The following is a 26,214-nucleotide window of genomic DNA, read 5'->3' as shown; positions in this document are numbered from 1 at the left end:
TGTTTCGTTCATTTATTTTAGATTGCTTTAATGACATTTAGTTTCCATTTCTACTGAAAGACTGTAGCTGTGTGTTTGTGTATGTCCTGAGGGGTGCGCTATTGCGCCGTGAAGTTGGGGAGGAAATGGCGTCTCTTTGAACGGCATGTCGAAGATGAAGATGAGCGTTTGAAGCTACTGAAAGATTGCTGTGAGTTCAGTCTGACTGTACACGACAGAATCCGCAAAGTGAGTAAGTACTCCAGACCGGACCGGGCAGGACCGGGTCGAATGCTACTCGCGACTTTTCAGCCTGTTTGAGCGGTTAACGGTACTGCCGCCATGTTTGTTGAGGGAAGGGACGTCAGTGCTAACAGCCGTTAGCATAACCAGCTACTTATTTAATGCAAGCTCGTTATTGAGCTACATTAACCGTTCCAGAGCTACTCAAGCTCGCGGGCTAAAGAATCATTTTTAACAGGAAGTTTGGTGAAAGCTCCATCAGTTAACCACTATTAACTTAGCAGATGCTAATCATTAATGAAGCTTCTGTGCTGGCTAAGCTATCCGTACGGCTACCTGCAGCTCTTTGTGGTCATTTCAGCTAATGTTGGACGCTATCTGATACAACGATGATAATCTTTGGTTAGCACGAGAACGGTCTGCTAACAGCACATTAATAAAGTAGACTAGCATTAGCAGCCCTGCAGAATTGCTAACGTCTGCTTTTACGCTCAGTTTCCGGATCAGAATGGGCAGATAGCCCGCCGGCTTCCCGTAGAGAGAAAATGGTTTTGTTTTGGTTAGGTGGACAAATACTTGTTTCACCCAGGGGATCTAAAATGTCTCATAGAACAGCTCCTAAACGTTTTGATTTTTCTCCAGGTTTAATTTACAGTTGTGATAAAGAAGATACGAAATAAATAAAACATTATACAAGTTAGCCGGTTAGCTTTGTGAGTGCATGCTAACAGCTTTATCCTAGCGGTGGGTTTTAGCATTAGCTAGCAAATAGCTGTGGCGCTGGATTCCACTTATGTTGTCATGAATGTTACTGAGCAGCAAATAAAAGTGCAGCCAGGTGCGTCGGTTACCTGCCGAGCTAACCGGAAGCGGAGAACAGCAGGTGTACCGGAGCTTTTAATTGTTCCGACGTGAAACAGCCCGTGTAAGGTTTCAATGGGAGTTCAGCTGGCTGTGTTTGGATTGTCCACTTGGTCACAGCAAGCACTTCCATGTTTCTGAAACAAACAGCAGAGCATTAGCAGGACACGGTGAAAACAACGATACTGATGTTGTTAAAGTATATGTGTCCAAAAAATAAATATCTAAAATACAAATCTGTGTAAAGAAGCTCAGCTGTAAATTTTACACTATAGTAATGTAAAAAATTCTCTATGAAGTTAAATGTAATAGATGCAGGACATAATACATGTGTGTGAATGAGAGGGAGAAAGGTGTAACAGTGAAACTGCAGCTTGATTTGAAGGTAGATGAGTTTAAATACCTGGGTTCAGCCATCCAAAGTAACAGACAGTGCACAAGAGAGGTGAAGAAGAAGGGTGGATGGAGTAAGTGCAGACAAGCGTCATTGGGAACTCGTGACAGAAGGATAACCGAGATTGAAAGGGAAGGCAAGGCTGAGATGTGCATTCGAGGGATAGAGGATATATTGGACAAAGGATGCAGGATGAAGATAGAACTGCCAGAGAGGAGGAAACGAGGAAGACCACAGAGAAGATTAATGAATGTAGTGAAGGAGGACCGTGCTAGCAATAGGGTGAGATGAAGAGCCATAATTTTCCTAATAGAAAATTAACAGTTAATTACACAGTGATGTGGTACAAACAGTTCAGGGGTGGTTTCATATGAAATACTTAGCAAAGCTTAGGCAATGGGGTGAATTTGATGCAGCTGATGAGAATGTGCCTGTACAAGTGAAAAATATTTCAGCTTGAGCAAAACGTGCTGCTGCTCGGATTATCCTGATTTTTAGGACACTGGAAGTTTCCGGTCAGTGATGGTCTAAGCTGATAGATGTAGGATCTTCCGTATGGTGTTGTAAAACCATGATAGTGCTGCTGTAGAATCCACAGTCTTGTGTCAGCAAGAATGAATTTTATTCGTAAAGTTACAGGACATAGACTAGATGTCCTGGGTGGAATGGGTAGAACTTTTCAACCTATAATCCTACATCTGTGGTGGAGGCCGCTGTTGCCATGGAAATGTTTAAACCTATGATCATCAGGTTGCTTTGAGAGTGTGAAACTTTAGAAACCAGAAGAGTGCTGATTGCATCAGGTGCAAAGCTCTGTGCCAGATCAATAAGGAGGCGATACTTAAACATAATGCAACACAAACTACAAAAATCCATTCAAACTGTTATTGTACAACATATTAACCATAGAAGCCCTACAACAATGAAAGCATCGCATTTAAGGGGTTTACGGCCATTTGCTGTGGAGTCTTGGATTTGCAGTTAATTATGTGATGAGTGATTCCTTATATAATTATGTAACCTTTGTCTTTTTTTCCATTTTCCTTTTTTTTTAATACTAATGAAATCTTTTTATGGTCAAAGGTCACCTCTCAGCTGGTTGTCTCGGTTCAAGGATTAAAACTCTTTGTAAAAGGATTTCCTGAAATAGGAAATTCAATTCTGGAAACAGAGACCTTATAAAAAAGTAGCTGTTGAGCTCTGTTGTGACATTTACTGTAGAGAATGTCAATAGCGCTGCAAAATGGCTGATTAAATATAGCGTGTTATATAATGGGCGAGGTCAGGGTGAAGCTATCCAAGTGTTCACAAAGTTATTTTTAAAAACAACTTCATGTAAACCGTTCCTTAATACAATTTTCTGTGTTTATTTTGCAGTTAGTCTGTTAGTTTTTTGGTGTGTTTATCACAGAAGCGCCGGTGGGTTGTTCTGTTTGAGTATCTAAAAACGTCGATGCTATATTGGGTCTGCTTGGAGGGACCCTCCGCTTTGACTGGTTGTTGTTAATGGTAGATGACGGCAAACTCTCAGGGCCATCAGGCAGAGGCAGGCGCGGCACCAGGCCTTGAGAATTTGGGTCACGTCCTGTTGAAAACATTCACGTTGTGTGGCATATTTAACTCTTTCACCCATAAAAACAGCATTTGAAAACCACTCCAGTAGGTGTCTAAGATGGAAGGTTAGGGTGTTTTGACTAAATTCGGGCCAAACGTTTAGTTAATGTAATTATAAATTTTAATTAAATATAATGTGCACTGAAAAGTGTAAGAATCCCAAATTTGCAGCTTTTCCTCTCTGCAAGGTTGAAATTTGTGTTTTTCTGTTGGGTGGATGAAGCAGCACGGCGATGGCGTCACTTTTAGCTCTGGGCCTTTTACGAATCCCTCCAGTTTTTTCGGGTGACACAGTCAGGGGGGAAAATCCCAGTTTGGAGGTGAAACATATTTATGCTACCTGTCAGCAGCAATGCTGTTTAAACAAACATTCAACAACCAGCTCAGTCAAGTCCACAACTGTCAGTTTTCCAGTGTCCAGAGCATCATCAGTCACCCGACAGGGAGGCAGCCAATCAGAGCAGGCCAGAGCTCCAGGATCTTCTGCATCCTGACTGGAACTGCTGAGTTTAAATGCTGCAAGTCATTCAGGCACAAATAATGACTTAAAACAGTCATTCAAGCAAGTTTTACACATTTCTTTCAAAACTCACACATGAAGGTTAGCTTTTTTTTAATTCATCTTTTATATTAATCTTTTATATGCCTCCGGACTCCAGTGTAAAAAATTATTATCTAAGAAGGTAATCAAATACATTCTTGTAATAAGTACACAATAAATTTAAAAAATGCAGTAATAAGATTAGTTAGTTCCAGGTTATTTGAATCTGCCAGCGGTTTTCTGTCATTTGGGGTCTATATGAGCAGATGATGGCTGAACTGATCAAAGTTTTTGATTCTGTATTCAGATTGTAAAGTGATTTTGAATTTTTCAGCAGACTTTTAGAAATGAAGTAATTATTTTTTTAATTAATATTTATTCCCACTATTGTAAATGTACAGATTAAATTAAGTTATAAAGTTTAATACAGTAGACTGAAAGCTGCTCACGGAGCTAATAAGTCACTGTTTTGTATACAGAGGTTACTACTGAGGACAGGAAGTTGTCTGTTAGCTGCTAGCTGTTAGCCACCTAGCTTCACTGCCATTTTCAGCGGCTTCTGCTAGCAGCAAGATGGCGGCTCCCGCCCCGGCCGCTCTGCGTGTCTGATAGCAGCCTGCTGCCTCCGGGGCTCACAGCGCTGCACGCTGCAGCCGTATGCTCATTTGTGTTAGCCTGAGCTGCTATTGGCGGCTTCCTCCCGTCTCCAAGCAGCGCCTACTGGGCTGGATAGCACCCCAGTGGTCTCTGTCTAAGCCCGAGTCTGCGGCTGGATCTAGAAAGGAAGGCTTTTTTATATAGTAGGTCCAATAAAAGGGGACGGATCCGGGTTAGACCGCAGCTCACAGAGCGGCTCTTTAATCCTGGTAGCAGAAGCTAGTTAGCCATACAACAACGTCAGGGACATTAGCCGGCTAGTTAGCTTCTGGCGCTAGTTAGCGGGCTAATGCCAGCCGCATACCGTTTTAAACTCGCGACTGAATTTTGATCTTTGTCTGTCATTGAGGACCGAGAGGAGCGCACCAAGAGAACAGCCCAATGGAAGCCAAACCGAGGAGGCCAGCGGTGCTACAGCCCCGCTGGAAGCGCGTCGTAGGATCGACTGGTCCAGTCCCACGGCCCCGGCACGGACACAGGGCCGTAGCCATTAAGGAGCTGATGGTGGTGTTCGGCGGGGGGAACGAGGGGATCGTGGATGAGTTGCATGTCTACAACACAGGTACGATTCATATGCTCCATGTGTCCAAATAATTATGAATATGGTCTGTGTGGCTGCATGCTAAATTAATTTATATGCTATCTCGAAGCTAACTGTGCTAAAGAGCTAAGAGAGCGGAGATGTGTTCTGCTTGTGACTAATGAGGCTGAAATGCTAAATAAATAATAACCCTTAGCCTGCTAGGCTAGGCTACGCTAGGCTAACCTCAGACTACCAAATAAAACCTACTAGCCCCGCTCCGCATGCTAACAAGGTTAGCAGACAGCTAGCGGCTAACCGGGCGGCTCTGGCAGAAGCACAGAGAGAAATGGCGCGTTTTTACTGAAAACATTGCTGACGTCACATGGACACACCCCCACGTTGCTGCAGAAAATAAAGAAAAACACTTTAAAAACAAGCCAGTTTAAAGACACTTACGTTTCAAAATTCGTTTTTAGTGTTTTTGTATTTGCGTCCAAGTGGTTTGTGGGGTCGTTATTTGTTTAATATGGTTGTCTTTATTTTATCGTTCTCTATCGTGGTTCTGACCTGCAATCGACTGCGGATAAAAATCTGCATATATCACAAAATTTTACATATTTACGACTTGACTAAGTTATTCCGTTTACATCGGGCATTTTTAATAAAATAAGCAGAAAGCAAAGTTACTATTTAAAAAAAAAAACAGTTATCTAAGAAAATCTCCAAAAAGTTGATTCTGTTCATCGGGACTTAGCGTTTTGTATGGTACTCATGGCTATTGATCAATGGTCATGAGAATTTGCATGATTAAGATTAAGGAACTGACCTCCCAGCCCATTGTTCCCTCAGTGGGCTGGTTTCAGTCATTATGCCAATGTACTGTTTATAATGATTGGGGAAACCTGCAGTCAGCTGACACAGAAGAAGTCACTTGGTTGAGTGATGAAACGTTTCTCCCACAAAACGCTACATCCAGATGAACAGAATCAACTTTTTGGAGATTTACTTTCCTGGATGATTGAGAATGCATCAAGACGTTATCTAAGAAAACTTAATTGCTGTGTGTGAAGATTGTGTTGTTGATGATTTCCTAAAGCTTTAGGTTCAAAGCACAAATGTATTTTGAGCCAATTGGTGTCAAGCGTATTTGTACTGTTTTATTTCCTTAATAACATTCTCTGGGGCTGCTGTTCATACTTGTTGAATGTGTTTCTTTCAGTTGATGTAGATTTAAACGTTTTTGTATGTAGTCTGTGTTTTCATGCCAAGTTCACATCTCATTGATGTGAACTTGCAGGCTGCAAATGTTCCAAATCTAAATGAGCTTTTTTCAGGAAAACACAAGTTCTAATAATATCATTTCTAAAGTTTGTAATGGGGATTTCTCTCATTGTCCCTGTTTAAATCTCTTGAAATATTTGTATATTTGTCATGAAAATTTGTCACAGTGATCATTAAACTCTGTGAATAACATAATTTAATAAAACTTTCCAGCAAGTGTTAGACCAAACCAATGACCTTGTTAGGGTCTACCATGTAGAGTGTGTAACTGTATGTTCCACGTATCAAATCTCTCTGACTGAACATAAGACTCGAGCGGCTGGATCATCTTCCCATTCGAGCTTTTCAGTTTTGTCAGCGCACTTTAACCACAGTTTGCTGTTAACCAAAAGACATTTTGCAAACATAAAAAGAAAAGGTGTTGTGTAGCAAGCATGAAAAACCTCCAAACTGCTGACACTTTGCTGTCAGCTTCCTCCACACCCACTAACTGCTGTCCTGCAACAAATGAAATATGGAGAAATTAAGCAGGTCCCGTTTTCTGAGTGGGGGGTTGATCCGATGTTCCAACCAAATATTAGATTCCTGCATCCCTACTCGTAGTGTGTGTGGTGTCAGAGCATGTGTTAAGAGGTTCAGTTCAGTCTCCCAGATTTCACAGTGACTCTTTTAATGGTCCCAACTGGGTCGAGAAGTTACATTGCTATCATGAAACACTGAAAATCAGGAACATCCTGAATAACATCTGACCAATCTGACTTTCAGCCACCAATCAGTGGTTCATCCCTGCAGTCCGTGGTGACATCCCCCCCGGCTGTGCCGCCTATGGCTTCGTGTGTGATGGGACGAGGCTGCTGGTGTTCGGAGGGATGGTGGAGTACGGCAAATACAGCAACGACCTATATGAGCTGCAGGTCAGTGATGCTACTGCAGGGAGCGGGGTCTCTGGATGGTCAGACGCTAACTATCACAGATGACGATTGATGGTGTAGACAGCAGTGTGTTAGCCTGTAGGTACAGAGCTGATTAGCATGGCTACGCTTCTTTCTGTCTGTCTTTCTTTCTTTTTATTCATTCATCCCAACTGTAAATGTAGTAAAAAACAGTAATGCAAAGTGTCTGCAGAGCCTGTAAGTCTTTATGAAGCTTTATAAAGCTCATGAAAGTTTCACTATGTAACACCTTATACCTTCAGGCGAGTCGCTGGGAGTGGAAACGTCTGAAGGCCAAAGCGCCAAAGAATGGCCCACCCCCCTGCCCCCGTCTTGGACACAGCTTCTCTCTGATTGGAAGCCGGTGCTACCTTTTTGGTGGACTTGCCAACGATAGCGAAGATCCCAAAAACAACATCCCCAGGTAGGAAACGTCGGGAGCCAGAGCAAAAAAACTATTGGTCCAGATACAGACCTTGAGCCTGTTCTTTGACCTCTGCCCTCAGATACCTGAATGACCTGTACTGTCTGGAGCTGCGGCCGGGCTCCAGCGTGGTCGGCTGGGAGATTCCAGCAACGTCCGGCCCACCACCACCACCCAGAGAGAGTCACACGGCGGTGGTGACGACAAACCACGGGGCCAGCAGGTTAATCATCTACGGAGGCATGAGTGGCTGCCGGCTGGGGGACCTGTGGGTCCTCGACATAGGTGAGGTGGTGTCATTGCTGAGTGTTTGTGTGGTTCTGTGGAGATGAGGGTCCTGGTTCAACAGCTGTTAAATTTACAAAACATCTGGTCTGAAGTAAACAGAGCAAAAAAAAAAAAACAATCAAAAAATGGGACACTGGAGTCCAACAAAAGCTGTACTGACTTCTCATTGGCTCCTGTCTTCTTCATAACACAGACTCTCTGGTGTGGAGCAAACCAGGCCTCGGTGGGACGGCCCCCCTACCTCGCAGTCTGCACTCCGCCACCACCATCAACAACAAGTACGCGCAGCCCCCCACACACACGCACGCACGCATCCATTCAAAAGACTGGATTCACTTTGAGATCTCCTTGTTTATTTTTGATTTGATTTGATTGTATTTCAAATAAAGTGTCAGCATCCCAGAGCTTTTTTTTTCTCTCTTGAGGACTTTAAACAGCAGCGGTTGAAGGGACAGCTCTGCTATCTAGCCATCAGCTTGCCACTGTACTGAACTTGCATATCGACAGTGTGACTTTTACTATTGTATTAATTGCAAAAGCAGAGGTCACTCACCCACACGCCTGTCGTAAAGGCCTAAGAGCCTTTATTATAATAACTTTTCTGTCCCTGAATGGCTCTTTTTGTTGGCAGTCACACAGTTGTTGGCTGATTTTTGTTAACAGCCCAAATTTGAAAGAAGCCAGCTGAGGTGGTCCTGGTGCTTCTATCTGGAGGTTATCTGGGGAAACCTGGAACTGGGTGGGAACACCGGGGAATACCCAGAAGTTTCTAGAGATATTGAATATATGATCTTTGAGCACTTCAGGTTTCAATAAGAGGAACTGGAAAACCTTTCTGTGGAGAAGGATGTTTGGAGTATGCTGGTTATTCAGCTGCTGTTGTGACTGAACTTTAGACGAGGAGCAGATAGATGCCAGAGTTAGGCTGTGTGACGGAGAGGAACTACGGCAGGTTAATGTGTGCGTTTTAGATGTATTTTGGTTACTTTGGTGACGGAGTAATCTATCATCTTGAGCACTGCTATAACTGAAGAAAAGTGAAATCAGTCTACTTGATGAACTTGGAACTTGTGGGAGAACTGAAGGCACACAGGAGAGATTATGTCAGATGGCTTGGAGACACTGTGTTTCTGCTTAAACTGCTGCCCTTACAATCTGGACCTGCATAAGTGGCTGAAAGTGGATGGGGGTCAGATATCTAAACAAGGACTCTTAAGTGATCCCAGACGTCTGAGCTGTATTCTACTACTGCACGCTGAAATCCCGACTGTTTTCTTTCAGGATGTATGTTTTTGGAGGTTGGGTTCCTCTGGTGATGGATGATGTTAAAGTGGCGACTCATGAGAAGGAGTGGAAGTGCACCAACACACTGGCCTGCCTCAACCTAGGTACAAATACACACTCAGATACACAGCAACACTCACAGTGGCTCTTCACATGTGTGGTGCTGAGTGCTCATGTTCATGCCGGGTCATGTAAATTATATTGCTGACATAACAGATGTTCTACATGTGCATAAATAACTGAAACTAAAGAGGAATTCATCACACAAACGACAAAACTGTGAGTTCACTTGTCTGCCTCCAGACACGATGTGCTGGGAAACAGTGCTGATGGACATTTCAGAGGAGAACATCCCCAGAGCTCGCGCAGGTCACTGTAGCGTCGCCATCAACTCCAGACTTTATATCTGGAGCGGCAGAGATGGATACAGGAAGGCCTGGAACAACCAGGTGTGCTGCAAAGACCTCTGGTACCTGGAGACCGGTGAGTGCACTAGCAGAGCTGTACTAGTGCTGTTTTACCTGAGCTGACAGTCTGACCTGGTATAATTTGTCTGACCTGTTCTCAGAGCGTCCCTGTGCCCCCTCTCGGGTGCAGCTGGTGCGGGCAAACACTACGTCTCTGGAGGTGAGCTGGGGGCCGTCACAGACCGCAGACACCTACTTGCTACAGCTGCAGAAGTACGACATTCCTGCCACACCTGCGGCCTCCTCACCTGCCACAACCCCTTCCCCCACTATTGCCACACCTGGAGCCAGCTCCCCCAAAAGCTCTGCCCCCGTCACAGCAGTACCAGCCAACCAAACTGTCCCCCTGTCCGGCATCACACTCGTCCCTACTCCCACTGCATCTGTAGCTGGAACCCCGTTGGCTGCAGCTGCTAAAGCACCAGGTGGGTCTCCACACTTGCACAGGTAGATGTAGTGGTGGTCGAGCAGGTACACATGAATGTCCCTCACCTATCTTTTTGTTTCTGCAGCAATCTTGAAAGTGCCATCAGCTCCAGGTACAACAGGCGGAGCCTCCATCGTCACAGTGAGACAGGCCATGCCCAAGTCGCCAGTTGGTGTGACGACACTTCCTGCAGGTGTTCGTATGGTGGTACCTGCTCAGCCCGGTCAAACGGTAAACAGAACTTTCTTATGAGCTTTCACCTCACCTCCCACCCTCCTCAGTACAGGTGTCACACTTCGCTCTGCACTGTTTCATGTCGTCCATGTAAGCGTGGATAATCTGGTAAAACGGGATTTGTTCCTGTAACAAACACTTTGTATACTGTCATAAACTTTGATATGGATTATCATTCATATTTTTCAAATGTTCCTGTTATCATGGCTTAATCCTGTCTCCCCTCAGCCAATCGGCAGCAATCCTCAGATGAGTGGCATGGCAGCATTGGCGGCGGCAGCTGCAGCGACTCAGAAGATCCCTCCATCTACAGCAACGGTGCTGAATGTCCCCGCAGGAGCAACCCTAGTGAAGACTGTCGCTGTCAGTCCAGGAACGAGCAGTCTGCCTGTCAAAGTGGTAAAGATAAAACTCGACTTGACGCCTCCAAGACGCAGGATTACATCAGAACACGCGGCAGGTGACATGTAACATCTTGCTCTTTTTCTCAGGTGAGTAACGTGGCCACGGGAATGTTGAAGACGGCTGCAGCCCAGGTGGGTGGGGCCTCTGTCTCCAACCCTGGGACCCCCAGCAGGCCAATCATCACGGTCCATAAGTCAGGCACGGTGACCGTCTCTCAGCAGGCTCAGGTGGTCACGACGGTGGTGGGTGGAGTCACAAAGACCATCACTCTGGTTAACAGTCCACTGAGCATGGGAGGAGGTGGGACACTGGTGAGTGATGTCAGCTGCAGCGCTGGTTTAGATGATAATTTATCTGATATCAGCATGTGGGTCAGAGTGCTGTTTATGACATCATCCCTCCCTCTGTATCAGCTCAGTAACCTCAGCAGCCTGGGCAAAGTGGTATCATTGGTCCAGACCAAACCAGTTCAGAGTGGTGCCGTTACGGTCCAGGCTGGGAGCAACGCAGTAACTCAGATCCTCCAGGTACTGGTCCCAGAGTCCTGATGAGTTTGAACCCCCTCTGTAAACGAATACTGAGACACCCCTGACTTCAGTTTCAGTTCTCACTGGGACGATTAATAAACAATGTTTAGAATCACCAGTCAAATCCATTTAAAAACTGCTTAAAGTTTGGGAACTCTTTTTTTTTTTTTTTCTTTTTTTTTACGTCATTAATTTATCTGCATGGTGTTATACAACGTTAAATGTAAGTTTCTTCTCTGACTAGAATTTAAAAAATTTAAAAAACTCAGTAACCCCGATTCTTCCTCCTCCGGCTTCCTGTCAGGCTAAGGGCGGTCTCCCTGCAGGAACCATCCTGAAGTTGGTATCGTCTGCCGATGGTAAGCAGACCACCATCCTCAGCACGGCACAGGCTGGATCCTCAGCAGGGAAACCCACCATCCTGGGCGTCGCGCCGGCAGCCTCCAAACCCGGAACCACCATCATTAAGACCATCCCAGTGTCAGCTTTGCAGGGAGGCGCAGGTACAACACCAGCACACACACTTCAAAGCCTTACATGATTTAAAGAGCCAGTAACACATCCAATAGCCTCACTTCAGTGTTTCAGTGTTGTAGGTTCTGCCTGGTTAGAACAGTTGTTTCATTGGTAAAGGAGATAAAAAAGCAGAGAAACCTTTTGCTGCATTAAGAGAACTCGACCGGCTCTTATTACGACTGCCACATTGGGGTCATTTCACTCCCCCAGGAACATTCCTGAAAGAAAGTCGGACCACTGTGAGTCCAGTTTAATGTTTAATGTGGTGGATGACTGAGTGAAGCTCCTCCCTTCCAGGTGGAAACAGTCCGATCACCATCCTGACTACCAAGATGGTGACTCCAGGGACCGCTGGAAAAATCCTCACCACCGTGCCAAAAGTGTCTGCAGGTGGCCAGCAGGGGGTCACACAGGTAATGCACACACACACACACACACACACACACACACACACACACACACACACACACACACACACACACACACACTGTAATGCGTGAACATGCAGACAGTAAAATTCAACTTTATTTCTAACACTAATACAGCAGGCTGAACGAATCAGACTGATGAGACTTGTTGGTTATAGAATATCAGGAAAAAAACTTTAAGCTTAGAAATCTGCGAGAAACTGTCAGAAAACAATCCTCGGAAGTCTGTGTTGGTCGTGTGTTTGTTTAATAGACGGTAATCTGATGTACTCCATGTATCAGCCACATTAGATGCCACATCCGCCACATTTGACACCACATCAGTTACATTAGACACCAACCCACAAGTATTCAATTAAAAAAATTATACCCAATGAGACACTTGAGGCTCCTTTACATGAACCCTCTGTTGCCACATCGCTGTCATATTTATGCTCTTTTATCATCAGGTTAAAGTGGCGTGTACAAAGTGCAGCAAGGAGGCCGCAAAGCTTTTCTCTTCAGTTGTTCATGTTATTGGCTCACAGTCACCATGATCCGCCTGTCATCACAGTTATTATAGTTTTGTTTTTTCTCATTTAATGTTTTTTAATTGATTACACATTAAATTTTAATTTGTGATATTGATATTTAAAATGGCTAAAACTATTAAATTCAGTGCATTTGTAGCTCAAGCCTCATCAGGCTGGTTGTGCTGACAGGTTTTAACAAAACTGTTAAATATTAAGACTAAATATATTTTCTTTTCCTTTTAGTTTTCTAGTTCTAGGTCATAAAGTTTTGTTTTTTCCAAAAATCTAGTACTTTTTGTTTTTTCAGTTAACTACTTTTTCTTTTCTCCACTCTCAGGTTTAAACTTTATTAATTTTTTAAAACTGTAATAGCCCCAGTTCAAATACTGTACAGGCAGTGAGTTTTTGTGTTTGTTTGTTTTTGATGGAAACCCTGATTAACAAAGCTGTGTCTATTGATTTATTTATTTTTTTGTTCTAAGACTGTTTTCACACCTGTAGTTTGTTTACTTTGGTCTGAGTTTGTAAACTTGTTGCTGGTTTGTTTTGTTTACATCACTACAAACCACATGAGAATATTCAGTCTGCTCATTGGTCAGGTGTGTCTGGGGCGGGACAACAAGAGTAAATACAGGAAGATGATGCTGTGTTCTGGACTATAGGAGAACTGGAGACTTCTCCCACAGTAACTTGTGTGTGTGTGTGTGTGTGTGTGTGTGTGTGTGTGTGTGTGTGTGTGTGTGTGTGTGTGTGTGTGTGTGTGTGTGTGTGTTCAGCTGGTGTTGAAAGGAGCTCCAGGTACGCCGGGAACAATCCTCAGGACCGTCCCGATGAGCGGAGTCAGACTGGTCTCGCCAGGAGGTGTTGGCGCCAAGCCCGGCACAGTAACCACGCTGGTTGTCAAGGGAACCACAGGTAACCCACCTGCACTGACCCTCACAGCATGGGGATGCTGTCGCTACGAGGCTACAAACTAATGCCTGACAATGTGTGATTTGTCACGTTTGTTTTGTCAGTGCTGCAGTGACATGTCTACCAATCACACTCATATCAACTCCCATTAGAGCAACATTGAGTTCCTCCAGACTCTAATGGCACCTTTTTTCTAATAACACTCACAAGCAGTATACACAGGGTGTGATGTTGAAACAGCTGTATGACGTAGTCCTCCTTATCAGCCTGAAACATTTTGAATTTTCACACTTTGTGTTTTTGTCTGGCATTATTGACGTGTCTTTGTTGCCTCTGCTACTATATGTGTCTGTGCTTTAATATCCAGACAAACGCCTCCTTTCACTGCATGAGACGTTCTGTTTTTGGTATGAAGAAGATTATGGGACATAGGCCTCTAAAGAGCTTGACTTTTCACACTTAAAGCTGTCCAGTGGGCTACACTAGACCCTTTAGTGGGTCGGTTCTGGCACCAGGGCTTCATGATTAAAACTTCTCTTCTACACTAAAAATATGTTACATGTATAAAATGTCTCACCAGTGAAACATTTGCATGCAAACTACAGCAACAGCATCCATCCTACATTATCCAAAAGTAGCAGGGTTAAAAATCTGAATCAAATTTGAGGTCAGAGATGATGACGACCAGCTGGCTCACGATTTTGCAGCAGCGATCATAGTGCTGTCCAAAATGTTCCAGCGGCTGCTGCACTGCACCCCCGCGAAGTCTGTTCAGTGTCAGTGGACATGTGACCAGTCCAAACACAGCACCTGTGATTTTACCTCTGCAGGTGTCTCCAATCTGGGGACGGTTACAGGAAACATCTCCACTACCGTGGCAGGAACCGCCAGTGCTCAGGTTAACGCCTCCTTGGCAACGCCAATCACCACCCTGGCAACTGTTGCCACACTGGCTGGCCAGGTCACGACAGCCACAGCTGCCACTGGACCTAAGCAGGTAATTCATCAAATACTGGAGAAATACTGGAATACTTTACTGTAGTACTGCAGTTACACTGGACAGGACATGAAAAAAAACTATCTAGCAGAACTTGTTTTTAGTATTTACAGTTTTCTTTCTCCATTATTCTGTAGTAATACTGTAACTTCTCTCTGTAGGTGACTCTCATCACAACACCAAGCGGTGCAGAGGCTCAGCCGGTCGTCCAGGATCTGCCAGTCTCTATCATGGCTTCTCCTACTTCAGAGGAACCTGGAAGTACTACGATTACGAGTACAACAACTACTGCACAGGGCGAGACTGGGGAAAGTGCAGTTGCTGCAGGTACAGAAACCAGTACCACAAGTATTCTATTTAGCTGCTGCACGAAATAAACTGTAATGCACGTTGAACTACATGATCGTTGTTTCAAAGTTGTTTATGCTGTTATTAATGATGCTGCAGTGACAATGGTCTGCTCCAACCCGCCCTGTGAGACGCACGAGACAGGGACGACCAACACCGCTACCGTCGCCAGCGCCAACATCAGCGGTAGCAACCAGGTGTGCTCAAACCCTCCCTGTGAGACGCACGAGACGGGAACGACCAACACCGCTACCGTCGCCAGCGCCAACATCAGCGGTAGCAACCAGGTGTGCTCAAACCCGCCCTGTGAGATGCACGAGACAGGAACAACTAACACTGCCACGGTGGCCTCAGCGAGCATGAGACAGGAGCTGCAGGTGCGTTCATGGAGTCTAATGCCTCTTTTTTTCTCTCTGTAGTACCAACTCAACTTGAGTCGACTCTCCTCAGTCATTCCGTTACAATTGAGGACCAGCTCACTGTGCATGTGGTTGTTATAGGAGCGCATAGTCAAGTCTGTAAAACGGTTTAGCTAACAGTGCAGGAAAAACTCAGTCCTGTAAGGGCTTGCAGGGTTTTTGCTGATTCTGTATGACCATCATGTTCCCGCTTCTCCTCCTCAGATGAGTTCAAACCAGCCTGCAGCTCAGCAGTCAGCTCCACCTGCTGTCATTCTGAACACCTGCTCAAATCCACCGTGTGAGACCACCAACACCGCCACCACTGCTGGAGTTGGTGGGCTCCAACAGGTTAGAGAGCGCTTGACTCCTGACACATGCAGGTTACTGGTGGACAGTCATTGGTTGAAGGTGTGGTGATGTCTGTAGTTAAACACCAGCTGTTTGTGTCTGCAGGTGTGTTCGAAACCACCATGTGAGACCCACGAGACCGGAACCACCAACACTGCCACCACTGCTGGAGCTGGAGGGCTCCAACAGGTGAGTCAGCTGATCAGAAGGTGAGTTGTGGCAGGTTAAAGACTTACAAACAAGAGTAACGGTGCACGTTTCTGGTTTCAGGTGTGTTCGAATCCACCATGTGAGACCCACGAGACTGGAACCACCAACACCGCCACTACTGCTACAGGTAACCTGCTCACACCTGACTTTTTGAAGACAAAGAAAAACGAGAGCTGAAATTCTCAGCAGGAACTGACCTCATTTCCTGTCCTGTGGTCTTCAGCTCAGCAGGGTGGAGACAGCCAACAGGGGGAATCCACAGAACCTTCCACATCTGAGCCCCCCTCCACAGCAGCCAATCAGAGCAGAGCTATTACTACTGTTACACAGGCCACGCCCACACCAGGACCATCCATACCTGTAAGAGGCAGACACGAGGACACACACCCGTGGCATCACTATTATGACACATTACACCAACATGTCTGTGCCTCTGCAGGAGATCTCGTCGTTGGTCGGACAGCCACGGGAGGAGTCCTCAGAGGCTGTTGCTATGGACACAGCAGCAGATGAGGGGGATGAGCCTATGCAGACAGACAGCCAAGCAGAGGATGTGATGTCATCAGCAGCGGCAGTGTTACACGTTCATGTTGAGGGCGGTGATACGGCAGCACAGGTAAGACGTCCACACACACACACTTGCACAAACACTCACCTACAGGCAGCTGATTGGCTTGTCCCCACCCTCAGATGGCGTCCTCAGACGGTGGTCTTCCTCAGGAGTTGATGTCGTCTGAAGGGGACGGAGGCGAGGACGTCTCTGGGACGACGACAACCCTGATGGTGACAGGGGCGCTGATGCCGGATCAGCTGGCTGTTACCACGGCAACAGAGGAAGCGGCCCAGCAGGCGACGATACAGGCAGTACTGCAGGCAGCGGGACATATCGGTGAGAAGATGTCATTATTTTAAAGACTCGTCTGGCCGTAAGTGGACGTAAAAACTCCATGAATATGAAAAGCTGTTACTTCACTTATTTCAAACTTGTAGTTTTTTCACCAAAAGTGATACTTTCACTACCACTGCAGTTTCACAACGTCACAGCTTCATTAATGTCTTGGTTCTGATTACTCTGCTCATCCCATAAGAGCACTAAAAACCAGCCAAAGATTTCAAACAGCTGGAGCTATATCTGTGTCCTTGTATGTTTCCAGTTCCAGCTGTTTGCTCTTTGGGGTCAGGGATTTGATAAGCCAACTGCAGTGTTTCCCAATTCTCCCCTTTATTTGATCAAGCGCCTCCTCGGGAAACATTAAGAGTTCAACGGCTCACTCCCCTTGCTAGTTTCAGGTCATACTGATTAAAACATGAAGTTCATTTTGTATGCTACAGTTTTTGTAAGAATCACAGAGGGGGGATTATCCAGGATAATCTCATCAGCTAATGACCTGCCGACCACAAGTCATTAGCTGATGGGTGTGCGGGTTCACAGTCAGGTCCACCACTCACTCATCACATCTGAGTGTGCAACAAAAGTAAAGGTTTAAAAGCAAAATGTGTGGATCAAGTGTGACATAGTTGCCTTCATGACAGATGTTATTCTGTCTTGTGCAGGTGACGCTGAGGGCTCGGAGCAGTCTATTCCCATCGTTCTGACTCAGCAGGAGCTGGCAGCGCTCGTCCAACAGCAGCAGCAACTGCAGAGCATCCACCAACCAGAACCTGAGCCTGAGCCAGAACCGGAGCCACAGCACAGCAGCATCCCTACAGGTACACCTGCTGTCAGAAGTCTAAACTTAGTGTCATTATTGTATATTTAAATGTTGTCATTGTTGCTAGGCTGTTTGTTTTAGCTACAAACGAATCTCTACGGCCCTTACGTCTATGAATTTAGGCATGAAAACAGAAAAAAATAAAACTGACGAGGAAATAAACAGATCAGTTTTCACTTGCAGTAAAGTAAATGGATCCCAACTCTGTGTGAGGAACAAATAAGTCACCTGTGAAGCTTTCAAACTCACCTGTCCATGGATAGATTCTCATTCAGCGTCATAGAGCGTTAGTTAGGAGACAATCGAAGGACAGGCACACCAAAAATATTTTCTTCATTTCTAAGAGAACTGAGTTTGGCTCTTTTTAAACTTGATCACTTTTAATCTGCTCACAGGACTGATAGCTGATCAATAACTGATCAGACCTGATCAGCTGATGACTTTGCTGCTGCTTAGTTTATGAGCCTTATAAGATTTTATGTCTTGTGTTTCCCAGAGGGCCTTGCTCCCGCAGACAGCCTCAACGACCCGGCAGCCGACACGAGTAACGGACACGAGCTGGCATCATCGGCGGTAACGAGCGCTGTTGCGCGATTGGCCAGCACGTTTGGTCCCGCCCCCACTCTGACATCAGGGCAGGTGAAGAATGAAGCACCTGCCGCACTGCCAGAGGCCCCCAACGGCATCGCACCGACTGCGCCGGTGAGCGACTGAAAAACAGGCTAATGACATGCTAACAAAACCGTAACGTCATGCTAACAAAAGGCTAACTGTGTGCCCCCTGCAGGTGAAGACGTCGGTGAAGGAGGATCGGTGGTTCGACGTCGGCATCGTTAAAGTCACCAACATGGTGGTCTCGCATTACTACGTCCCCTACGACGACAACACACCTGACGTAAGAACGCCGCCTTTAAATAAAGTTTTATTCAGTTTACAGGGATGTTCCTGTTGATCATGTCTTTGATGACGCCAATCCTGCAGGACGACTCGGGCGTGGTCCCAGACTACAGTCGAATGAGAAAAGTGGAGCTACAACCGGGGACAGCCTACAAGTTCCGTGTGGCAGGCATCAACATCTGCGGCCGTGGCGCGTTCTCAGAGGTGTCGGCATTTAAAACGTGCCTGCCTGGTTTCCCCGGAGCACCCTGTGCCATCAAGATCAGCAAGGTGAGATGCAGGCTTTATGGCCGCCAATTATCCTGCAGTGTTACCAGTAGGGGGCGCCGAACCTCATGTTTTCATGTGACCTCTGCTCCTGCAGAACCTGGACGGGGCCCAGCTGACTTGGGAGCCTCCCGCCGTCACGTCGGGGAAGATCACGGAGTACTCCGTCTATCTGGCCATCCACTCCAGCCAGGCTTCCTCCTCCTCCTCCTCCAGTTCAGGTTCTGGTGCCACCCAGCTGGCCTTCATGAGGGTCTACTGTGGCCCCAACCCGTCCTGCCTGGTCCAGTCCTCCAGCCTCGCCAACGCACACATCGATTACACAACCAAACCCGCCATCATCTTCCGCATTGCAGCTCGCAACCAGAAGGGCTACGGTCCCGCCACGCAGGTCCGGTGGCTGCAAGGTGAGAACCACCAGGACCAGGATCAGGTGTGCTGATGTTTTTCAGAGAAAAATGGAGCTCATGTTTGTTTTTCTGTCTTCTGTAGAAACCAGTAAAGACCCCAAAGCAGCGGTGAAGAGACCAGGATCAGGACCCGCTGCAGACCTGTAAGGACATCTTTGACACAACTTTATTGTTCTATATTTCAAAAACAAAAGGGAACAACCCAACATTCATTTGATCATGTGAAAGTGTACCAGTCCATTTTACTGACTTTACACAAGTAGACTCCGTTTGTGTTTCTCAGACGGTTTCCTGTTCTAAAATATTTTAGTTGTCTGTCATTTTTATGCAAAAAAAAGAGCGAAGCCGACTCCCTTCAGTTATTTTCATCGTGATTTTAGACTTTAAATATCAGCCTCAACGCTTCGACTGCAGTACATGCTGCCCCTCCACAGGGCTGTAGTCACCATGACTGCAGGCCGCCTGACCTGACGGAGCGGATAACAGAAAGATCCTGGATATGTTGAAGTTTCCCAGCAGGAAATTATACTGTAGTGACTAGAAGGGAAGAAATTACAATAATTAAATTAAGCTTTTTTTAAATTAAGTTTTTTTTTGTTTTTTAAGATAAAGAAGGATTATTCTGAGCTGTGAGTCATGCAAAGCTGAAACGAGTAGAATCATTCTTTAAATCTCACTGAACCTCTTTGTTTTGTCCCTAGTAAATCTGCTGGACCAAAGAAGTTCAGAACCGACCAATAGGAGGAGTCGACTTTCTCCTGAAGACTGTGATTGGTTACTGTTGCTTGGTTGCCAGAACCAGGAGGAGGCGGGACTCTGGAAACAAACAAAACAAAAGACTTGTAGGATATTTGTACATTTTTTTTGACCAATCAGAACTCTTCTTCCTTTGTTGTTTCTTTCTGCTGTTGTCATGGAGACAATGTTGGACAGAGTCAACAGCATTTCTCCAAATGGGATTAAAATTTGAATTTATTTGAGTTATATGTAGGTAGCTCTCTCTCTCTCCCCCTCTCTCTCTCTCTCTCTCTCTCTCTCTGAATGTCTCTCGCCCTCTCTCTGTCTGAGGTCGTTTTAAAGGTCACAGTTTATGGTGCTGTTTGTGGGCGGAGCCTCTGCAGCAGAGAGGGGCGGTGTTTAAACCAGCTCTATTGTAAATTATTTTCTCCCTGTAGCGTTGAAATGTTGTTTTCATTTTTATAAACGTCTGTTAGGTTATTCAAAGTTCTTCTTCTGTGGTTTCTGTTTCTTCTTCTGTTGTTCACAGCATTCACAAATTGGTCAGTGAAGGAAACTCGAGCTGTTTGAAAATCAAACCAGATGTTTGTGAATATTCTCAGAAACAATAAAGATTTTTAGAACATTTCCTGCTTTTCGAACAGAAATCAGTGATTTCTCCACCTGACCCTTTCAGAATCAGCTGATTTGTAATCTACTGTAACTTATTCATATCTGAGCAGTGTAGCTTTTATGTCCCTGATGTCAAACATATGGTCTGGCAGCTAATGTTGGTCCTTCGAAGGGTGTTGGATGGCCTTGAAAAGAAAAAGAGTGTAAACTTTGGAGTTTTCTATTAAATAAAATAGGATCGTATAACAGGAGTAGGAACTGTTAATCTAATCTGAGCCGAAGGTCTCGGTCACCATCAGTTTTCCCAGTTTTCTTACATACCAGCCACCACCAGGCTACACCAATCCAAGTGCTGGATCAAGCATTAAACATAGTTTGGGGCTTTTTGAATCATTTTTTAATTTGTATCTCAGAAAAGACTCAAATTATGCAAAATAGTCTGCAGTTAAGTGTTTGCAGAACATAGAGAGGCTGATTGAAAGGAAGCCTGGCTCCAACAGCAGAGCTGTAATAATACAGAGAATTATACCTCCTTCAAAGGAGGAAGTCCGGCATGGATATTGGTTTTTGGTGTTCAAAATCTGGAACAAGAACAAACAAAATGTGACAGACACAAACAATCAACAAAAAGTCAACATGACTATTTAAAGTACTTTGTTTCATCTGTTTTACCAGGACGAAGAAATATTGAATTGCTTTTGAAGTAGTGCCTAAACCCGCCCTGGGAAAGAAGACACAAATTATACTGTAAATACTTTTACAGTATAACTGCGTCATTTTTACTGCTGGAATGGTTTATTCTTGCCTAACCTCAGGAAACCAGGAAAGGAGATTCACCTTTAGAAAGTTTTGTTTAAACCGTGATTGTGAAAGGGGTGAAAAAAGGCTCCATCGTTACCTGACTTGTTACTCGTGCCTACCTTTAAGTATTTGTAGGTAAACATGATTAAATTGAAATTCAGTTTAATTACGGGGCATTCACAGCCTTACTTGTGGGCCTTATTATATAGTGTTACATTTTTTTCCTTTTTGTTCATCACAACTAAAAAGGTATACTGTAATATTTCTAGCACAGTCATGAGGAAGCTGCTAACGTGAAAGATGATGACCATCAGTGCCCTCCATAATGAGGTTAAGCCACTGAAGGTCACTGCTGAAAAGGCTGGCTGTTCACAGAGTGCCGAATGGAAGCATATTGATGGAAAGTTGGGAAAAGTGTTGCAGGAAACAGTGATGTCAAGACAAGTTTATTCAAGAACGGTAGAACTTCACAAAGGGTGAAGTCGTTCCATAAAGAGCCGCCACACAGACGTCTTTAGGACAGGAAGCACACCTGTCACATTCCAGATACTCCTGAGCCTGAGACCACATCAGGAGTGTCTTGGCCTGGCCTGAGGAGAAAAAGATCTGGACTGTCCTCTTTTCATTGAAGTAAAGTTTGCACTTAATTTGGAGATCAAGATCTGGAGCTAGAATAGAGAGGCACAGACTGAAGTCTTTAATGTTTCCACAGTCTGATGGGTTGGTCTGCTTGATCGTGCCGGTGGTGGTCGGTCCAGTGTGTTCTATCAAGTCCAAAGTCAACAAAGATGCTAATTTCCTTTTCCTTTTTGGGCGTAAAGCACCAAAACAGCTACCTGTGTTTGAGCGGGCAGTCAACTCACCTGCCTGACTTGAGCCCCTCAAAGAATTTGTGGAGTATTTTCAAGAAGGCGAAACATCTGACCCAAAACTACAGCCGAGCTGAACACCTCCATGTATCACCACACGGGTGCAGTGATTTGTGGTAAAGGAGCCCCAAATGCTCTGTGTGCATACACAACTGATCAGAAGTTTGACATTTCATAATGGAGATCCTTTTTTCAATGATCGTAGGAAATATCATAATTCAAGATACTAGATGTCTGAGCCATACGCGATAATCATCAAAATTTAAACAAAATAAAAGGCTTAAAATGTTTTACTGTGAGTTTACCTGTTTTAATTAAAGTATAGCTGCTTTAATGAAATGAAATGTGTTTTAATTAAAGTATTAACTACACAACTTTTTACAGTATTCTAATTTTTTGGAGAGATGCACTCTTAAAGACGAGAGCCTGAAGAAGAAGATGCTTCCTTCCTCCCCACAACCGCTCACAAGAGATGGCCGCTCCTCCCTAACCCTGAGCCGGAGGCTCCTTCCTGTTGAAAGGGAGTTTTTCCTTCCTACTGTCACCAAAGCGCTTGCTCACATCATCAGACGCTGAAAGTCAGTCAAATAGTAATTGGAGTACAGTAGAGAGGAAGCAGCAGCAGATTTAAACATCATCTGAGCAGAAATCAGCGGAAACAGGAGCAGCTTAGCCTGAAGCCTCGTTGTGTTTCTGCACATGTGGGTGGTGGTGGTGGTAGGTGGGGAGCTATTCTTCTGGATTCGTCCCAGCGGCAGGATTATTCTCTGAATTAACCCTTCAGATGTGCTGCTCCGAGTCAAACTGAGATGCTCGGAGAATTTAGATGCACATTTGATTCACAGTTTGCCAGATGTCACCAGAGTTTCTGTTTCCACGTTTTCTGCAGGTCACCTTCTGCTCATATTCATGTTTTTAAATATTGCTCACTGAGTAAAGTTCAACCTAAAATGATTTGATGGGTTTTTATATTTTTTCAACAACATATTTATATGATTAACAATCAAAACACACATTTAGGTACGTACGTATTCAGACAGTATTTGTAATTTTGGCTCTGTAGACCATCACAGTGGATTTTAAATCCATCAGTCACTGAATTACTTTAAAGCCTCTAACAAACAGGGCGGACGGTGTTCAATAATGGCTTTAATCCTCGTTCAGGAAATGCAGCAGTTTAGTTAAACCCCTGGAAATAAAGCTGGAAGTCTGCACTTCAATCACATCTCGAGTGTTTGACTTGAAACTAGAGATCCAGCCTGTTACAGAAAGCTGGTTTTCATGACTTTATCACTGAGTGAAGTTGATTTTTCGTGATCCCTGTGGTTCACGTAAAGGTGAAATGACTTGTTTTCCTTTGTGTTTTCAAGCTTACATATGATTTTTCTTCACCAGCTGATCACACAGACCTACTGCCCCGGCCTCCGTCAGAGCTGGAGCTGTTCCAGCATTCATCATGTGGAATGGGAGGGTTTCCATCAGAGTGATCGTACCTGGCTTCAAGTCTCTTCTGGCACACAGACATTCATCTCAGTAAAAGGAGGAAATGTGAAGAGACTGCACTGGTTGTGATGGAAAGTGTTCATATCATTTTCACTGATGCCTACAAGAAATCGGTATTTATGTATACAGTCTCTTGGAACACGTTCCAGCTTTTACGTCAAAGTCAAATGAGAAAAGGAAGCAAATTAAAGGAACACTTTTGCATACCTGACAACATCAGGGCATGCTCCTAATGAGGCTTCAGAGGTTGGTGTGTGGGATCTCCTCCCAGATCTGGACCAGGCCTTCTCTGAGCTTCTGGACAGTCTGGATGGCACTGTCCCAGAGGTGAACTATTGGATCTAGAGGATGCCGGGGTCTCAGCCCACCCTCATGAAGTCTGTTGCTGATTGTTTTGTGAGAAACGTTCTCACCGGTGGCCTGTTGGAGGTCATTTTGTAGCTCTGGAAGTGCTCATTGTTCCTCCTTGCACAAAGGAGCAGATACTGGTCCTCCTGATAGATTAAGGGCTTTCCACAGCCCTGTCCAACTCTCCTAGAGTAACTGTCTGTCTCCTGGAATCTCCTCCATGCTCCTGAGACTGTGCCACAGCAAACCTTGTGGTAATGGGTGAAATCCTGGAGGAGTTGGACTACCTGTGCAAGGTCCAAGTATCGCTTCATGCTACCAGTAGTGACGCTGACCCTAGCCAAATGCTAAACTAGTAAAATACAGAAAAGATGAAGAGGGTAAAACCATTCCTGTTTTTGGGGTTGTGTCATTGTTGCTCCGCTGTTGTTAGTTTCATTAATGCCAAAGCAGATGAAACTAATTAACAACCCTCTGACCACATCAATATACCTGGCAGTTTAACTGACCTGATGCTAAACTCTGATTAAAAAGTGTTGCAGTGTATAACACTGACAGATGAGCACTGGTCAAATACGTTTCATCGCTCCGAAAAGAACAGAGCTGGAGACAAAGCAGTTATTTTAAGGCTGACCACTGTTACACATTATAGAACTGTCCAACAGTGCAGTCTTATTAGTCAGACACAGTAACATGAATAAGAACAATTAAAAGGTTTTTCTTTTCTTTCTTTGAGAAACCAGATGAGTCGCCCCCTGCTGGTCACGGAAAAGGAAGGCACTTCATCCATCCTTTATATCCAGTCTATGACCTTCACTAAGACGTTTTTTAAAACTTAGTTTTTGGCTGAAACGTGTTTTATAAATCAAGTTGTGAAAAAAGCGTGGTGTAAGCAGACTGATGTAGGTGTGCGGATGGCTCTACATCAGATACAGTTTCCTCTGATTATCGTCGCGGATGGGAGGTGAAACATAAACTTAAAGAAGTCCAGAGGCTTCTCTTTCCAAGCTCCTTAGACTACGATGACCTGGATGACTGAGAACCTTCACAGACACGTCGCGTTGTGAAACATGAAGGGACCTCCTGCTGGAGTCGGGCGAGGGCGTGCGCATGCCCGCCGCATGGTGCTGGCGTCGTGAGCGCGCCTCGTGCTGCTGCTGCTGATGGAGCTTCACTGAGCACAGAGAGTGGCCGCCGTGTCGAGGAGGAGGATGAAGAGTGATGAACAGAGTGTCGACCCTACATGACTGATCGGATCGCTGCACGCGCGAGGCGACCGTCGGCGTCATCAATCGGCGCGCAGAGTCCAGCTGATGTGAGGCTGAGCGCGAGCCGCAGCGGGAGACAATCAGCTGAGCGGCACCTGGACGTTGTGACGGAGGAGCTGCAGGTAAAGGGTCAGGCCAGCAGGTAGGAGCTCTGTCACCCGCCTGCGCACACGGCCCCGGCTGGCTCCCCGCCGCTCCGCCAGACTCCATTCAAAAAATCGCTGTTTTTAGTCTGCATGTCTGCGGGCTGCAGCCGAGCTGCACGAGGCGGTGCCGCGAGTCCACCTAGCCTCTCTTTAACAAATCGGGTCACAGTTCAGAGGGCGGCGGCGGGAGGAAGGCTGGGCCGGGCTCGGAGGTGTGCTCTGCAGCTGTGCCAGGTTTTTCCGCAGAGACAGAAAAATCCTGAGTGAGGCTGATTTTAACACCGAAGCCGCTGCGATGATGAGATCTGACAGCAGTGTTGTTGTTGTGGCTGCGCGTCACACCCAGCGCCACGTGCTGCCGCCGCTGCTGCTCCTGCGCGCGATGTTACATATCGGTTTGTAATTATTTATTAATAATTATCTAATGAAAGGTTGGAGGGTTTTCCCAGTTTTCCTGCTCAGGATCATAAAACACTGACTTGACGGACAGACCCAGGGTATAGTGTGTGTGTGTGTGTGTGTGTGTGTGTGTGTGTGTGTGTGTGTGTGTGTGTGTGTGTGTGTGTGTGTGTGTGGTATATGCATGTTTGTACATATATGTCGGGGTTCATCTCCTGTTTTCTCTTGAAACCAGTCCCTGTCTTAAACATACATTCTCGCGAGTAGGGGGCGACTTACCTGGTTTCAATGGAATAGAAGTCTATGAGAAAACTTCTCCACTTCCTACCTGATCTACGAGCCCAGCAAACACATTCTTGATGAGTTTATTGGCTGTATCACTAGCTTTAGGTCTTAATAAATAAAACATGATATTTGCTTTGTAAATTACAGCCCCTGAAAGGAGCTGGATGTGCTTTAAGCCATAAGGACATAAAGACAAAATCATGATA

General features: G+C 45.3%; 2 protein-coding genes across 7 annotated transcripts in view; both read left to right on the top strand.

The window, feature by feature from the left end:
- Positions 1–80: 80 nt before the first annotated feature.
- On the top strand, positions 81–20,405 carry hcfc1b (host cell factor C1b). 5 transcript variants are annotated; one of them, XM_014407454.3, is made up of 32 exons: positions 81–190; positions 4,639–4,851; positions 6,859–7,007; positions 7,289–7,449; positions 7,532–7,734; positions 7,931–8,015; positions 9,019–9,125; positions 9,325–9,504; positions 9,590–9,913; positions 10,001–10,146; positions 10,378–10,548; positions 10,641–10,865; positions 10,968–11,081; positions 11,386–11,584; positions 11,895–12,010; positions 13,314–13,452; positions 14,280–14,446; positions 14,608–14,773; positions 14,894–15,171; positions 15,418–15,543; positions 15,649–15,732; positions 15,814–15,880; positions 15,977–16,113; positions 16,193–16,369; positions 16,444–16,642; positions 17,308–17,463; positions 17,962–18,167; positions 18,253–18,360; positions 18,447–18,632; positions 18,727–19,036; positions 19,122–19,182; positions 19,741–20,405. In XM_014407454.3, exons 2-32 carry the CDS (start codon positions 4,671–4,673, stop codon positions 19,778–19,780), a joined length of 4,968 nt encoding a protein of 1,655 aa, XP_014262940.2. In that variant the 5' UTR covers positions 81–190; positions 4,639–4,670; the 3' UTR covers positions 19,781–20,405. The 5 variants fall into 5 exon arrangements, with proteins under 5 accessions (XP_014262940.2, XP_023008020.2, XP_014262939.2 ...); XM_023152252.3 differs by having other exon boundaries at positions 92–228; XM_014407453.3 differs by having other exon boundaries at positions 92–232.
- A 4,673-nt stretch (positions 20,406–25,078) lies between these two features.
- ccdc120a (coiled-coil domain containing 120a) overlaps positions 25,079–26,214 on the top strand; it is a 38,677-nt gene continuing 37,541 nt past the window's right edge. Inside the window, exon 1 of one of the 2 annotated variants that reach the window (XM_004568151.4) lies at positions 25,079–25,300. The gene's annotated coding sequence lies outside the window, so the exon portion shown is untranslated. Of the gene's footprint in view, positions 25,321–26,214 lie in introns of both variants that reach the window. The other variant, XM_004568152.4, reaches the window with a different exon arrangement.

The sequence above is a fragment of the Maylandia zebra genome, linkage group LG20, assembly GCF_041146795.1.
Source record: "Maylandia zebra isolate NMK-2024a linkage group LG20, Mzebra_GT3a, whole genome shotgun sequence".
Classification (NCBI taxonomy): Eukaryota; Metazoa; Chordata; class Actinopteri; order Cichliformes; family Cichlidae; genus Maylandia; species Maylandia zebra.
This window is presented reverse-complemented; position numbering and strand designations above follow the sequence as displayed.